Genomic DNA, 14,513 nt, shown 5'->3' with positions numbered 1-14,513 from the left:
GGATGGGAAGCCCCTGCCTGGGCTGGAAAGTTCAGGGTAGAGGACAGGGTAGCCAGCTATGCTTTGCAGTAGTACAGACTAAGGGATGCTGGGAGAAGCCCAACAGTGAAGCCAGGCGTGGTGGCCCAGGCCTTTAATCTCAGCACTCAGGAGGCAGAGGCAGGTGGATCTCTTTGAGTTCAAGACCAGATGTGACTCTGGATTTGTCTTCCTTTCTTTTAGTGTGTGTGTCTTGGTTCAGCTGGGTGCAGTGTTCAGTCTACATCTAGAGTTTCTCTTTCTTTTTTTAATTTATTTTTATTTTATGTGCATTTGTTGTAGAAAATATAAAAATATCTAAAGTTTATTATTAGTTACTCCTCAATGTTTGCTCCTCTGTCTGCTCTAGGGATGTCCGAGTCTTCTGTGCACTTTGGGTATATAATCTTCAGTACAGTAGGGTAGCACAGATGAGGTGAGTGCTGGGACCAGATGGGTTGGTGCTGATTAAACCCAGTGGCTCCTCTGAGTGCTAGCAGGTGGGCCTACAGCCGTCTGAGGACATGTACCTTGCTAGTCTCTGCCATTCAGGGACTTTGTAAACAGCAGACAGAACACATCTCCTTTACAGTGTGTGAGAGAGGAGCCATATTCTCAGATCATCTTCTGTAATCCTAACGTTTTAGTTTTAAATTTAGGGCCATGTTTTAGATAAAAATATTCTGAAAATTACATAAGACAGTGTTTTTCCAAGAGTGCACAAGTAAGATTGTCCTGTCTTATTTAACCCAGTGTGGCTCAGCCATCTTTACTTATTGACTTCTGCAGGCATTTCATATGGTAAGATGCAGCAATTCATTAGGACATGGGAGATTCCCCAGCTTACCCACTGGGTCCCAAACTGGAACTGTCACAGTCCACAGAGCAGCGACTGTTCAGCCATTTGAGAATTGGTAACATATTGGCATACTGAGACATTCATTCCACAATAATGTTGGTAACAGCCTATTGACATTGGTAATTTTCATTATGCTGAAATGTAATTTAGTGTATACTCACCTCTGTTGTTTTAGGAATTAGCTTCCAAAAAATCCCTCCCTATGAATTATTACACAGTATTCTACCATGTTCAAGAACAGTTGCCCAGAGACTGTTTTATAGTAAGTGAGGGAGCCAACACTATGGACATTGGACGGACTGTGCTTCAGAACCACCTTCCTCGCCACAGGTGAGACTCAAAGAATGACATGACAGTGTGTTCATTTGAAGCCACAGTAATGCTGATGAAGACAACTATTTGCAAAGTGTACAAGTCTAGTGTATAGGAATATATTTCATAAGTGTATTTCCATTTTAAGTTTTTTATTAGGTCTAGTTAGTTTATTTTATGTGTGTGAGTGATTGCCTGTGTATATGTATAGGCACCACATGCCTGCCTGTTGCTCTTAGAGATAAGGAAAGGGCTTTTGGATCCCCTGGAACTGGAGTTAGAGGTTGCTGTAAGCCTCTGTGTGGGTATTAGGAATCAGACTCTACAAGTCTTCTACAAGAGCAACAAGTGCTCTTAACCTCTGAGCTGTCTCTCCAGCCACACATAACTGTATTCCTTTGTTTTTGTTTTTGTTTTTGTTTTTGTTTTTGTTTTTGTTTTTTGAGACAGGGTTTCTCTGTATAACCCTGGCTTTCCTACAGCTCTGTAGACCAGGCTGGCCTCGAACACAGAGATCTGCCCGCCTCTGCCTCCCAAGTGCTGGGATTAAAGATGAGTGCCACCACTGCCTAGCTCATAACTGCTGTATTTGTTTTTCTTTTGTTTTGATTTTTGAGACAGGGTTTCTTTGTGTAGCCCTGGCTATCCTGGACTAGATTTGTGGACCAGGCTGACCATGAACTCACAAAGATCCACCTGCCTCGGCGTCCCAAGTGCTGGCATTAAAGGCATGCACCACCATGCCAACCGAGCTCATAAGTGTGTTCTTAAGTGAGATTTTATAGTGTTAATGCTTCATGGTCCTGGGTATAACATGATCGTTTGAATATCCAATGTTCTCAGTCATCCAGGCAACCACGAGGGGCTTTTTCCTCTCATGCTGCTTCCCCCTCACAAAAAACGTTCTATTAAAGAAAAACGTCTGTTTATTTTTTCCATAAGCCACATAAATATAGACTGGAAGGTTTGTGTGAACTCCACACTGCATGGCATGTGCTTTGTTCGTCACAGGCTCGATGCTGGTTCCTTTGGAACAATGGGAGTTGGCTTGGGATTTGCCATTGCAGCTGCTCTAGTGGCTAAAGACAGAAGCCCTGGGCAGCGGGTCATCTGCGTGGAAGGAGACAGCGCCTTTGGATTTTCAGGCATGGAAGTGGAAACCATCTGCAGGTAAAAGAGCCATAAATCATAGCATTTCATTCTCATAAATATGAAAACTTAACACCTCACAAGCAGGTGTCCTGGCCCAGCCCCGTGTCTTGAGGGTCCTAGTATAAGCTCCCATTTAGAAACTCCCAACATATCAACATGAGGCCTCCGCCAGCCCCTAACCCAGCTGCATTCAAGCTATAGTAAAACTTTTCTACTTAGGGCTCTTAGTAGGGTTTTGTGAATCATGTTTTGGGACTTTCAAAGCTTTGGTATGTAAAACTATCAAGATCAAAGGGAAAACCAAGTTTGTTGATGCACTCTGTAGTCCCAGAACTTGGGATTATAGCATAGCAAGTTCAAGGTCAGCCTGGGCTACATGACCCAGTATATTAGGAGGAAGTATGGTCTGTTAGAGGTCTAAATTGACAACCAATTGACAGATGCCAAAAAGATGATGTCTGAAGGCGCTTTAGCCTTTCAGAGGGGGGGTAATTCCCTTCTAGCGTGGAGAACATTTCATGTTACTTAATTCTGAGATTACCACAGCCCTCAGAAATTATATATAATATATATATAGTATATATTATTACATAGTTATATAAGATATATATCATATTATATAATTATATAAGATATATATATGAAAACCATATTTTTTTTCAGCGTTTTTAGTTCTTTTACTTTTGCTATACTCTTTGATTGTTGGATACTCTTTCTCTGTACTGATCATGCCATGTTATTTTCAATGAGAGATGCAGATTGGGTGGGAGTTGTCTGTATCTCCATAGCATCCAGAAGGGGCTTGTTGTCACTGAAGCACTCAGTACAGGTGTTTTTCTTGGTTTTATCCAAGGTCCATAGCTAAGCAGACTACCAGCCCCTCGTCTTGGTAACACTCCGATACTGTGATGTTTCAATCATGGTTTGGTTATTTTTTTATTAAGATAATAAATGCTTGATTTTATTTTCCTCTATTGAAAAACTCTTCTAGAAAAATGTCTACTTTTAAGTGAAAATGTCAGCTTTAAGAAAAGAAGCTGCTTTAGAAAGAGTGGTGTCTTCATAGTTCACTGTCACTTTAGGTACAACCTGCCAATCGTGCTCTTGGTGGTGAACAATAACGGAATTTACCAAGGTTTTGATGCTGACACCTGGAAAACAGTGCTGAATTTTCAAGAAGCTGCTATAACGTGAGTAACTCAAACCAGTGCATAATTACAGTACACCACACCAGGGAGGGCTGTTGATGCTGTGTCAGCCAAGGAACGGAGCTCGTGAGTGCAGATAAGAACCTGCCCATATTAAAGGGGAGTTTATTAGAGTGGAGTGCAGCTGTGCTCTGCCTGTCTTCCAGTGGAAAGGCCCAGAACCCAAGAGTTGGTCAGTCCACGAGGCCAGGTGTCTCAGCTGGTCTTTGGTGTTTGTTGGAGTCCTGAAGCAGGCTCTGATGCCAGTGAAGGAATGCCTCAGTGGCAGTCCAGATGGGTGTGTCAGCCAGAGTGAGGACAAGCAGACAGAATACAGAAGCTTCCTTCTCCCTTGTCCTTGGATACTGGCTGCCATCAGAAGGTGTGGCCCAGATTTAGGGTGGGTTTCCAACCTCAAACAATCCAGTCAAGAGAAATCTCACAGGCATGCCCAGATGCTTGGGTGTTGATTCCAGATGTGGTCAAGTTGACAACCAAGATTAACCATGTGCTGGCATGTTATTTATAATGTAAAGATCTTCCATTCAGCCAGGTGCAGTGGCCCATACCTGTACTCCCAGCACTCAAGAGGCGGAGGCAGGCAGATAGATCTCTGAGTTCAAGGCCAGCCTGGTCTATAAAGCAAGTCTAGGATGGCCAAGGCTACAGAGAAACCCAGCCTTGAAAAAGAAAAAAAAAAAATCTTTCTTTTACCACAAAGCTAACTATTCATCATCTGAGGCAGAGTTAAACTTACAACTGTTAGAACTAGCCATGGATATACAAATAAAATCTAGTTTGCTCCCAGCATTTCATACCTTGGGTATGCTGGGACACACCTGTAGTCTTATTGTTCAGAAGGTGGAGGCAAGCTCAGAATTCAAGGTCTTCTTTGGCTGCATAGCAAGTCTAGGCCAGCTCGAATTACATAAAACCCTGTCTCCTATTTTAAAAGAAAAAAAAAAAATTAGTTCCCCCTCATCTTTAGTAGAGAAGTTGTTGACAGTTGTTGGTTTCAGTGGCAGATAATCTGATGCCCTCTTCTCATTTCTGTGGGCACTGCATACATGCCCAAGGACATATATGCCAGGAAAACATTCACACACATAAAATAACAATGTTCCTAGGCATAATGGCACATTCCTTTAATACCAGCACTCAGGAAGCAGAAGCACACAGATCCCTGAGACCAGGCCAGTCTTGTCTACAGAGTGAGTTCCAGGAGAGTGGGGGCTACACAGAGAAACCCTGTCTCAAAACAAAACAAAACAAATTTTTAAATCTTTCTTAAAAATCCAATTTTTTGGTTTAGTTAAACTTCAAGTACCCATAGTAACAGGTAGTATGTGGCTTCCATACTGTGTATAAACCATCTCTGTCATTACAGAAAGGTCTATTAGACATTGCTATAGAAACAATAAAAATAAATAAATAAATAAATAAATACAGGTAGCAGATGTAGTGACACACACTTGTAGTCCATCTACTCTGTCTGGAGGCTGGGACAGGAAGGACATTTGAGCTGATGAGTCCAGGATATATCAAGACTCCATCACACACACAAGACTCAATTGAAAATAGGAAAGCTGCAATTTGAACAGTTGGGGAGAGTGAGGCAAGAGGATTCAGAGTTGGGGTTACTAGCCTGAGTTATGTACTGAGTTCCAGACCAATCTGCTATATGGCAAATTCCTTTCTCTGAAAACAAGGGGGAAAATGGGGCAGGAGTGTGTTATTCCATGCCCTCTGCTGGTTCTGTGTGGTGAACAGCCAGCTGTACCAGATGACAACCGACACGGGCCAGACTGCTCCTTCACACAGCCAGTTAGTGCCCTGATGATTTAGATGACAACCGACACGGGCCAGACTGCTCTTTCACACAGCCAGTTAGTGCCCTGATGATTGAGGACCACACACATCACAGCCCGCAACCAGGTGACTTAGTATTTAACCTGAATCTCACTGAGCCACTGAAAACTCAGTGTCAACAAGACCCAGAGCCTTTCAACAAATTGAGGCAATTAATGACTTCAAAGTTGAAGGCTTTCAGATCGAAAGGATTGTCCACATCCAACAATTAAAGTGCAAATGCTGTTTAAAGTGCTTTCAGAGGGCTTGTTGGAGATTGTCTCTAAGGCTTGAGTCCAGTGCCCAACTGATTGGTTGGTTGGTTTGGGCTTTTGTTTTGTGTTTGTTGTTTTGTTTTGTTTTGTTTTTCCCTAAAGGGAAAAAAGAACTAAGTTTAAAAAAAAAAATCTAGGGTAGTGGGGAGCCAGGCATGGTGTTGCAAGCCTTTAATCCTAATACTCAGGAGGCAGGGACAGGCAGAGCTCTGGGGGTCTACACAGCAAGTTCAGGTCAGTCAGGGTTATAGAGATCCTGTCTCAAAACCCAACCAACAGCCCGTCAGTAACCTATCAGATATTGTCACATTAGCTGTTGAGGATGTCGTCACTGACAGAGTAATGAAAAGCCTGGGGGTCAGCTAGCTCAACCAAGGGGGCATGAAAATACTGAGATGGAATAACAGGAGGATGGGGAAATTACATTTGTGTTACATACCACTGTTATATAGAGCTGTTCTGGGAAAAAAGTATGTCCTATGGGTCAGCTTAAATTTTTTGCAGATAATCTTGGAAATTTACTTTTTTTCCAGAAATGTAAAGATTTTAATTTTATTGACTTACAACTTGCTTTTACAGTATCCCTCCAATGTGTCTCTTGCCAAATTCGCATTACGAGCAGGTCATGACTGCATTTGGAGGCAAAGGGTATTTTGTCCAAACACCAGAAGAACTCCAAAACTCGCTGAGGCAGGCACTGCAAGACACAAGTAAACCCTGTCTTATCAACGTCATGATTGAGCCGCAAAGTACACGGAAGGCCCAGGTGTGTCACGCTAAGCAGAGAGCAGCAAATGCATGTTATTTGGGGACCCCTTCCGAAAGGCTTGCCCCCCATGATCCACGGTTTCCTCTGTTTGTTTCCAAGCTCAGCAGTTTCATTTGCTTGTTCAACAAATATTTGTTGAGGTATTGCTGTGTGGGCTTGTTTAGAGTAACAGGCTCAGTCCTCACAGCACAGAGCTTACAGTCTGGGCAGTGGGCAGCAGGGTACCTCACGTTGACTCAGCGCTACATGACAGCATGGCGAGTGCCTGGAAGGACCAGGGTGGATGCTCTCAGCAAGTATCAATGAAGAAGTCCGTGGTTGTTATGGGGAACTCACTGGAGGTGGTGCTTAAACTGAGATCAGGTGATGAGGTAGCAAAGACGACATGGAGAGATGTGCTGAGCTCTGTGTCAAGGGAGCAGGCCAGGTTGGAGGAACTGAAAGAAAACAGGATGCACTGAGCACAGTGTCGTTACTGTGAGCCCTAGTGCATGTTCATGCAGTAGCCGCCACAGGGAAATAAATGGCAGAGTAAGCTGGTTTTCATTCCCACTTGTGGACTCCGGACCTTCCACCGGCTTGTTCTTACACACGTGTCCTCCCGGACTCCACTCTGAGTACCAGCCACTCTTTAGAGCAGAAGACCTACTCAGATATTCACACATACACACACACCACGCGGTTCCAGTTTCCACTCTGTCCCCTCCAAGCCGAGGTGAATGGAGTGGACTGTGGAATGGATGGGGTGCGCAGGACTCCCGTCAGCTGGAGGTGTGGAGGGAGAAGGCCTTCTCCGAGGGTTTTAGCATGGCAGCTCCCCTAGCTCAGAGCTACGCCAATGAAACAGCAGCTCTTAGAAGATCCTTCTTCGTGAAGCAGCTTTGTCCATCGAGTCCATGGTGAACAAGTGCTAAGTGAAACGCAGCCACAGAACAGGGAGGGGCGCAGTTTCCTCCTGCCTGTCTCAAGTTGGAGATTCCCAGGGCTTGCATAGGCTCCACCCCGACAGTCCATGCCAGTTTTCCTGGTGGCACGATCCATGTGCCCTACACTCCCCCCCTCTCTCTTCTTTCCCTGAACCAGCATGTGTATATGTATGTGGTATTTGTGCATGTGTATGTTTGTGTTCACACATGTGGCTGCCTGCACACGTGTGCACTGAGTATGCAGGCCAGAGGTTGATGTCAGATGGCTTAGTTGTGTTTCACTTGTTTACAAGCGAGGGTCTCTTCCTATGCCTAGAGCTCACTGACTTGGCTAGTGTACCTGGAGGGCTCTCAACTTCCTCTCCCAAGCCCTGAGGGGTCACATGCATCATGTGGGTGCCAGGAGTCTGAATCCCAGTCTTTATCCTTGCACAGCAAGCACTTTATCCACGGAGCCATCTTGCTCTTCCCTCTCACCTAGTTCTTAGGCACAGATCTACTGTCAACTTCTTTCTTCTTTGGGCAAAAGGAGGTACATATGAGCAGATACCTGAACCATCAATAAAATGCACAGCAACTGGTTTGGAGACTGGCCGGTAAATAGAATTCTGCTGAAATTCTGTTTGTGTAAGAGTAGACATGAGAGCCAGGCACGGTGGATCACACCTGTGACCTCAGCCCTCAGGGAGGCAGAGGCAGGCGAATCGCTGTGAGTTTCAGGCCAATGTGGTCTACAAAGTGAATCCAGGACAGCAAAGGCTACACAGAGAAACCCTGTCTCAAAAAACCAAGAAACAAAACAAAAACTAAAAAAGAGTAGACATGAGGGACCTCAGAATTTACTATAGAGCCAAGAGACAGAATACTCAGAACAGAGCCTGCTGGTCAAGCAGGTGAGCACACATTGACTAGGCCAGGAGGGGGTAGGCAGGCGGCGTGGGCAGGGTCTTTCTAGTCTTTTTAAAGATCTGCTTCAATGTCTGTTCCTCAGTTTCCCTATGAACGCTGTTTGGGTATTCCTGGGAATTATAAATGATCACACTCCCATTCGTAATTTTGTAGGATTATCCTTATATTATTCCCTTAACATTTTTTGTCTTCATTCCAGTGGAATTCTGACATATTTTCATTTCCTAACTTATTTTTCATTGAATGTTTGTCCCCATTTGCCATTGGTTCACAGTGCTGCCTGCTTCCCACTTTGTGCAGGAATATCTGACTATAGTGACCTGTGTCTAGGCCAGGTGGGGTGACACTGTTAGGCAACTGGTCTCATTAATTAATGTGTTGCTCCTTTTGACCAAACACAAACCTTATTTTACCACTGTTGTCTAGTTTTCTAGACTTTAAAGCACATTCAGTGAGGATATAATACAATTATTTCTTCTGACAGAATGCCGTCTTTTTTTTTCCCTCTAGGATTTTCACTGGCTCACTCGTTCTAATATGTGAATAAATAGCCAGGCAGTGGTGGCGCACGCCTTTAATCCCAGCACTCGGGAGGCAGAGGCAGACGGATCACTGTGAGTTCGAGGCCAGCCTGGTCTACAAAGTGAGTCCAGGACAGCCAAAGCTAACACAGAGAGACCCCGTCTCAAAAGAAACCAAAAGGAAAAAAAGTGAATAAACTAGTTAATGGTTTTGAAGAATTTTATCTTTTCTGCAACATAGAACTTACTTTCCATAGCAAAATTACCATAATGCTAAAATTATATTTAAAAATGCATTTTAATGGATAAAGAAACTGTGGTACATTTACACAATGGAATACTACTCAGTTATTTAAAACAAGGAAATCCCAAAATTTGTGGACAAATGGATGGAACTAGAAATGATCATACTGAGTGAGTTAACCCAGAAGCAGAAAGACTCACATGGTATAGTCTCACTTATATTGGACACTAGCCCAAGAGGCATGTCCCATAAAAGTCTTCACTTACCAAGAGATTGGGATAGATGTGAGGACATCCTATTGGGACGCTAGGTAAGAGAAGTATGGGAGAATGGGGAAATAGAAGGATCCAGAGGGTCCTAGAAACCTACAAGAAGAACATCATGATGGGCAGATCTGGACCCAGAGGTTCTGCTCAAACTATTGCACCAACCAAAGACAATACATGCAGTAAACATCAAACCCTTACTCAGATCTAGCCAATGGACAGTTGAGTGGACAGCGAGGACTGACTCAGACATGAACTCTGGTGCCCCATATTTGACCACTTTCCTGTGGTGGTAAGGCCTGGTGGCACTCAGAGAAAGAATAAGCAGGCTACCAAGATGAGACTTGATAGCCTATGACCATATAATGGGGGAGGAGGTCCCCCTCAGTCACAGAGGGGGAGAGGAATAGGGTGAAAGTGGGAGGGAGAGAGGAATGAGAGGATACAAGGGATGGGATAACAATTGAGTTGTAATTTGAATAAATCAAATAAAAATTTTTTTTGTCTTATAGTAAAGAAATTGATTAAAATAGAAATTATTTGTTATTATCTTGGTTTTTTTTTTAAAGTGTACTTTGGTGTTTTGCCTGCTTGTATGTCTGTGTGAGGGTGTCAGATCCCCTGGAACTAGGCTTACAGACAGTTGTGAACTGCAATGTAGATTTTGGGAATTGAACCTGGATCTTCTGGAAGAGCAGACAGTGCTCTTAACCACTGAGCTGCCTCTCTAGGCCCTGTATTTTGGATTTTTTAAAGAGTTATTTATTTTATTTATTGCATATGAATGCCTTATCTGCAGAAGAGGGCATCAGATCTCATTACAAACAGATGGTTATGAGCCACCATAAGGTTGCTGGGAATTGAACTTGGGACCTCTGGAAGGGCGGGTGGTGCTTCCAACTACTGAGCCATCTCTCCAGCCCCTATTTTGGATCTTAAATGTCCTAAAAGCTTACGTACTAAAGACTTGGTCATCAGGTCATGGCAAGGTTGGATGGTAGAAAGAGGTCACTGAGGATTAGTGACCTTTTAAATTGATTTTCTCAGGTATTTTGTTGAGAATTGGAGACTCAATAACAGTATTCTACCACATAAATAACCAAATAAGAGCACTGTAAGTGTCTAATTGCCAAGTTACACATCAGTTTCCTTTTATGTAAATCTATTTCCCAAGTTAAAACTTTATCTTTTAAGCATGCCTTTAATCCCAGCACTCAGGAGGCAGAGACAGGTGGATCAATGTGAGTTAGAGGCCAGCCTGGTCTACAGAGTGACCAGCCAAGGCTATACAGAGAAACCCTGTCTCAAAAACAAAACAAAAAAAAACCCAAAAAAATAAAAACTTTATCTTTTTTTTTTTTTTTTTTTTTAATCCCAAGTGCTGGGATTAAAGGCGTGCACCACCACGCCCGGCTAAAACTTTATCTTTTAAAAACACTTTCTGGAGAAAGAAATGAAAGCTCTAAAAGTGATATAATAGAGAGATACTTTTAGTAACGTTGGAGTTGTAAACTCACTCTGTTTTATATTTTACTTTTGATGACTTGGTTCTTGTCTCAGTTGTAGTGGAACTTGTCCTGTAGTTGATAAGTTGAGTGTTTTCTCTGGAAAGGACTAACTGATCCAGAGACGTCACACCACTCCCACCTAACTGCTGTAGGTTAGCAGCCCTGCCTGCATTCTGCAGAGACCAGCTGGCCTATCCGTGATGTGTGGTCATCAGCGGCTTCAGGTCATTTTGGTCATTGACAGACCGCACAGTGATGGTGGTACCTTAAGATTGTAAGGAAGCCAAAAAGTTTCTTTCACCAGCCAGGATTATGCTGAGAGCTCAAAGTGAGCCTGAGCTACATATCAGAGTGACTGTCTCAAAGAAAAGCCAGGTTGGAGGTGTGGCTCCAGTAGATTATTACCTAGAAACACATCAAGCCCTACTTTTAATATCCTCAGCACTGGCCAAGAAAGAGGGAAAGAGAGGGAAGGGGGGAGGTGCAGAAAGAAATCAGGGAAATGGTTCGGAGCATAAAAACCCTTGCTTTGCAAACTTGATAACCAGAGTTTGAGCTCTAGAACCTTCATAAGTGTAGAAGGAGAGAGTCAATTGTACAGAATTGTCCTCTGACCTCTACACAATGGCTGTAGCACACACATACCCACACTATATGCATTGTGTCCACTCAAACACAAAGTAATACTTTTTTAAAAGAAGGAAGTCTGCTAAGTAAGGCAATATAACCAAACTTGTGCTTATACAAATATTGAGGGCGAGGGAGAAGATAAGCAATGCAGCTTGGGATTTCAAGATTTTAACATGTGACCCCCCCCCAAAAAAATAAAACAAAATGCTGGGCAGTGGTGGCGTATGTCTTTAATCCCAACACTTGGTAGGCAGAGGCAGATAGATTGCTGTGAGTTTGAGGCCAGTCTGGTCTACAAGGTGAGTCCAGGACAGCCAAGACAACACAGAGACATCCTGTCTCCAAAAAAAAAAAGAAAGAAAGAAAAGAAAAAGAAAAAGAAAAATCAATCAATAAACAACAACAACAAAAGAACATTAAAAGTGTTTTTGCAGTTGCTGGGATTTCAATCTAGGACTTTGTACATGCAAAGCAAACAGACTACCACTGAGATCTCTTCCCAGCTAAAAGTAAGCCTTTTTAAGAATCAGAACTGTATTTTAAAGTATTAGAATTGGGGGCTGGAAGCCAGGTGTAGTAGTGCACACCTGTAATCCCAGCACTTGGGAGGCAGAGGCAGGCGGATCGCTGTGTGTTCGAGGCCAGCCTGGTCTACAAAGGGAGTCCAGGGCAGTCAAGGCTACACAGAGGAACCCTGTCTCAAAAAAACAGAAGAGAGAGAAAGAAGGGCGGGGGGGGGGGGGGAGAGAAAGAGAAATGAGGGCTGGAGAAATGGCACAGTGTTTGCTACGCTTTTTTTTTCTTTCTTTCTTTCTTTTTTTTTTTTTTTTTTTTTTTTTTTTTTTTTTTTTTTTTTTTTGGTGTTTTGAGAAAGGGTTTCTCTGTTACACAGAGCCCTGGTTGCCTGGTTGGCGTTTGCTGCTCTCACAGAGAGGGTCCCAGGTTCCGTTCCCAGCACCCGTGGGGAGGCTCGCAACTCCCTAGAACTCCAGTTCCTGGGGATCCAGTGCCCTCTCTGGCCTCCCAGGAACTAGGTGTGCACATTATACACATAGATAAATGCAGTGCTCACATCAACTTTTTTTTTAATGAACGGAAAAATAGAACTAAAATATTAGAAATGGGTATATCTGTTATTTTTGCAATTTTTATGACTCAGAGCACAGGCTTTATACCAAAATTCAGCCTATATGCATCACACTAGACTTGCCTTTCCTGTTCTGGCTGAGCTGGAACACAGGAGACCACCTCAGAGTAGGGAATTCCTCGTTGTAGATGAGAACCGGATATTGCAGTGACGACTGTATAGCTTCTGACGGCCCCTGACCCAAGCCTGCTTGTGTATTTTAAATGTAGTATAGCGAGCCTGGGCCACCTAGGAAGAAACAGAACAGAGGAAGGAGCCTTTGGCCTGAGCAGCCCACCTAACCTCATTAATCTCCTCTGCCCATGGGCACCTGCCTGACAGCTGTGTGTCTAAAGAAGATGATGTGGAGGGCTTAATATTTTTAAATTTAACTGTATAAATCCAGCTAGACATAACTAGGGGTAAATGCCCCTTTTCTGACTCTGTTATCCCAAATAGAAGGGGAAAAAAAATGGTGACTGATTAATGGTCTGGCCAGCAGAGGTCAGTCTGGATTTATGAAGACCAGATTAATCCAAGAACACTAACTGACCATCCGCTCCTGGCTTATTTTGTAAAACAGCCTTGCAGTGAGAAGAATAAAATACTGAGACGTTCTCTCTAGTTATGTGCACCTGTAGTCCCAGGGCTCAGGAGGATGGCCCATGAGAATCTTAGGTGTGAAGATGGCCTGAGACCTATTGTCTCAAAAGCAAAACTCCGTTAATAACAATCTGTTTATTGATCAGAAGTATAAATAATGGTGGGCATGGTCGCACATCTCTTTAATACCAGCACTCAGGAAAACAGGGGCAGGCAGATCTCTTTAAATTTAGGGCAAGCCTGGTCTACAGAATGAGTTCTAGGCCAGCCAAAGTCTTAAATCTTTCCATCCTGTAGTTGAATAACATCTGTGGGACTCCGCTGGAGAATGTAGAAGTCTGACTTCTCCAGATAGCCATCTTTGCGCTCAGTTTATGAAGGTAGACTGCCTTTTCTCAGGGAGGTCCTCACCCCACCTGCTCTGGTAACCCCAGATCTTGTAAAGAGCTTCACATAGCCCTCTGGGAAGATTACAGGCCTTACTCTTCCCTGATAAGGAACTGTTCAAGCACAGGGAATTCCTGGAAGAACCCCACCCTGTGCTGAGGAGATCCTAGCCTCCAGCAAATGACCTGGAATCCTACCTAGAAGCATCCTACCCTTCACACATAGGATAATTAAGTACTGTTTTCTCCTTCTTGAGATAGGGCCCCATGTTACTGACTGTAAATGGGATACCATAACACTGTATGTAGATTAAGTTTCCTGGCACCCTTAGCCATAGCAAATCAGACACATTCACTCTCAAAACCCCCTCCCCACTGCCCAAGGTTTATAAATAAAGGCTGGCTGGCATTCTTGGTGTTTGTTTGCCATCCCTTCACCATGAGGAATGTCTGAGACTCCATTTATTCCTGGGAAGAATTGCCGCTGTAAACCCAGTGATCAGGCAGCAATGGTGGAACTGTCTTTGCAGCTGCTGGGGCCTGTTCCACCTCTGCAGCTAGTTCAGTGCTGACCCCCGGTAAAACACTGCTAGGCCTGTGTCTCACAGGACCTGCCTGCCAGCGGGTTTCCGACACCCGCCTGCTGCCGCTGCTGGTAATAACTCAAATGGTGACTTCTTAGTTTAAGAAAATTCAGAGAGCAATGGGAAATGGTTTCTTAGGTAATTCCTTTCCTGGTGTGCTGTCATTTCATGGGGTTATTTGGGAAGTCCAAAAGCTAGCCCTAGCCCCTTGGCCCTCTGGCCAGCACACAGAATGCACTGCCATCTTGGAAGGCAAGCTCTTTGGAACTGCTGCCTCACCGTGATCCAGAGTGAACTGCAGTGGTCCCTTTCAAAACGACTGGTTCTCCCTCCCGGATACAGTGGATATTTTCAAGAACACAGGCCACCATGTCCGCAGGGGGTCGCTAA

General features: G+C 43.8%; 1 protein-coding gene across 1 annotated transcript in view; it reads left to right on the top strand.

Annotated features, from left to right (window-relative positions):
- Hacl1 (2-hydroxyacyl-CoA lyase 1) overlaps positions 1-8,916 on the top strand; it is a 33,944-nt gene extending 25,028 nt beyond the window's left edge. Inside the window, exons 13-17 of the mRNA XM_051141643.1 lie at positions 1,053-1,207; positions 2,201-2,359; positions 3,424-3,531; positions 6,231-6,417; positions 8,766-8,916. Coding sequence (XP_050997600.1) covers positions 1,053-1,207; positions 2,201-2,359; positions 3,424-3,531; positions 6,231-6,417; positions 8,766-8,798 — 642 coding nt within the window. The 3' untranslated portion in view covers positions 8,799-8,916. The remainder of the gene's footprint in view (positions 1-1,052; positions 1,208-2,200; positions 2,360-3,423; positions 3,532-6,230; positions 6,418-8,765) is intronic.
- Positions 8,917-14,513: the final 5,597 nt, after the last annotated feature.

This window comes from Acomys russatus, chromosome 3 (genome assembly GCF_903995435.1).
Source record: "Acomys russatus chromosome 3, mAcoRus1.1, whole genome shotgun sequence".
NCBI lineage: Eukaryota > Metazoa > Chordata > Mammalia > Rodentia > Muridae > Acomys > Acomys russatus.
Note: the sequence above shows the minus strand (reverse complement) of the source record. Positions and strands in the feature narration are given on the sequence as shown.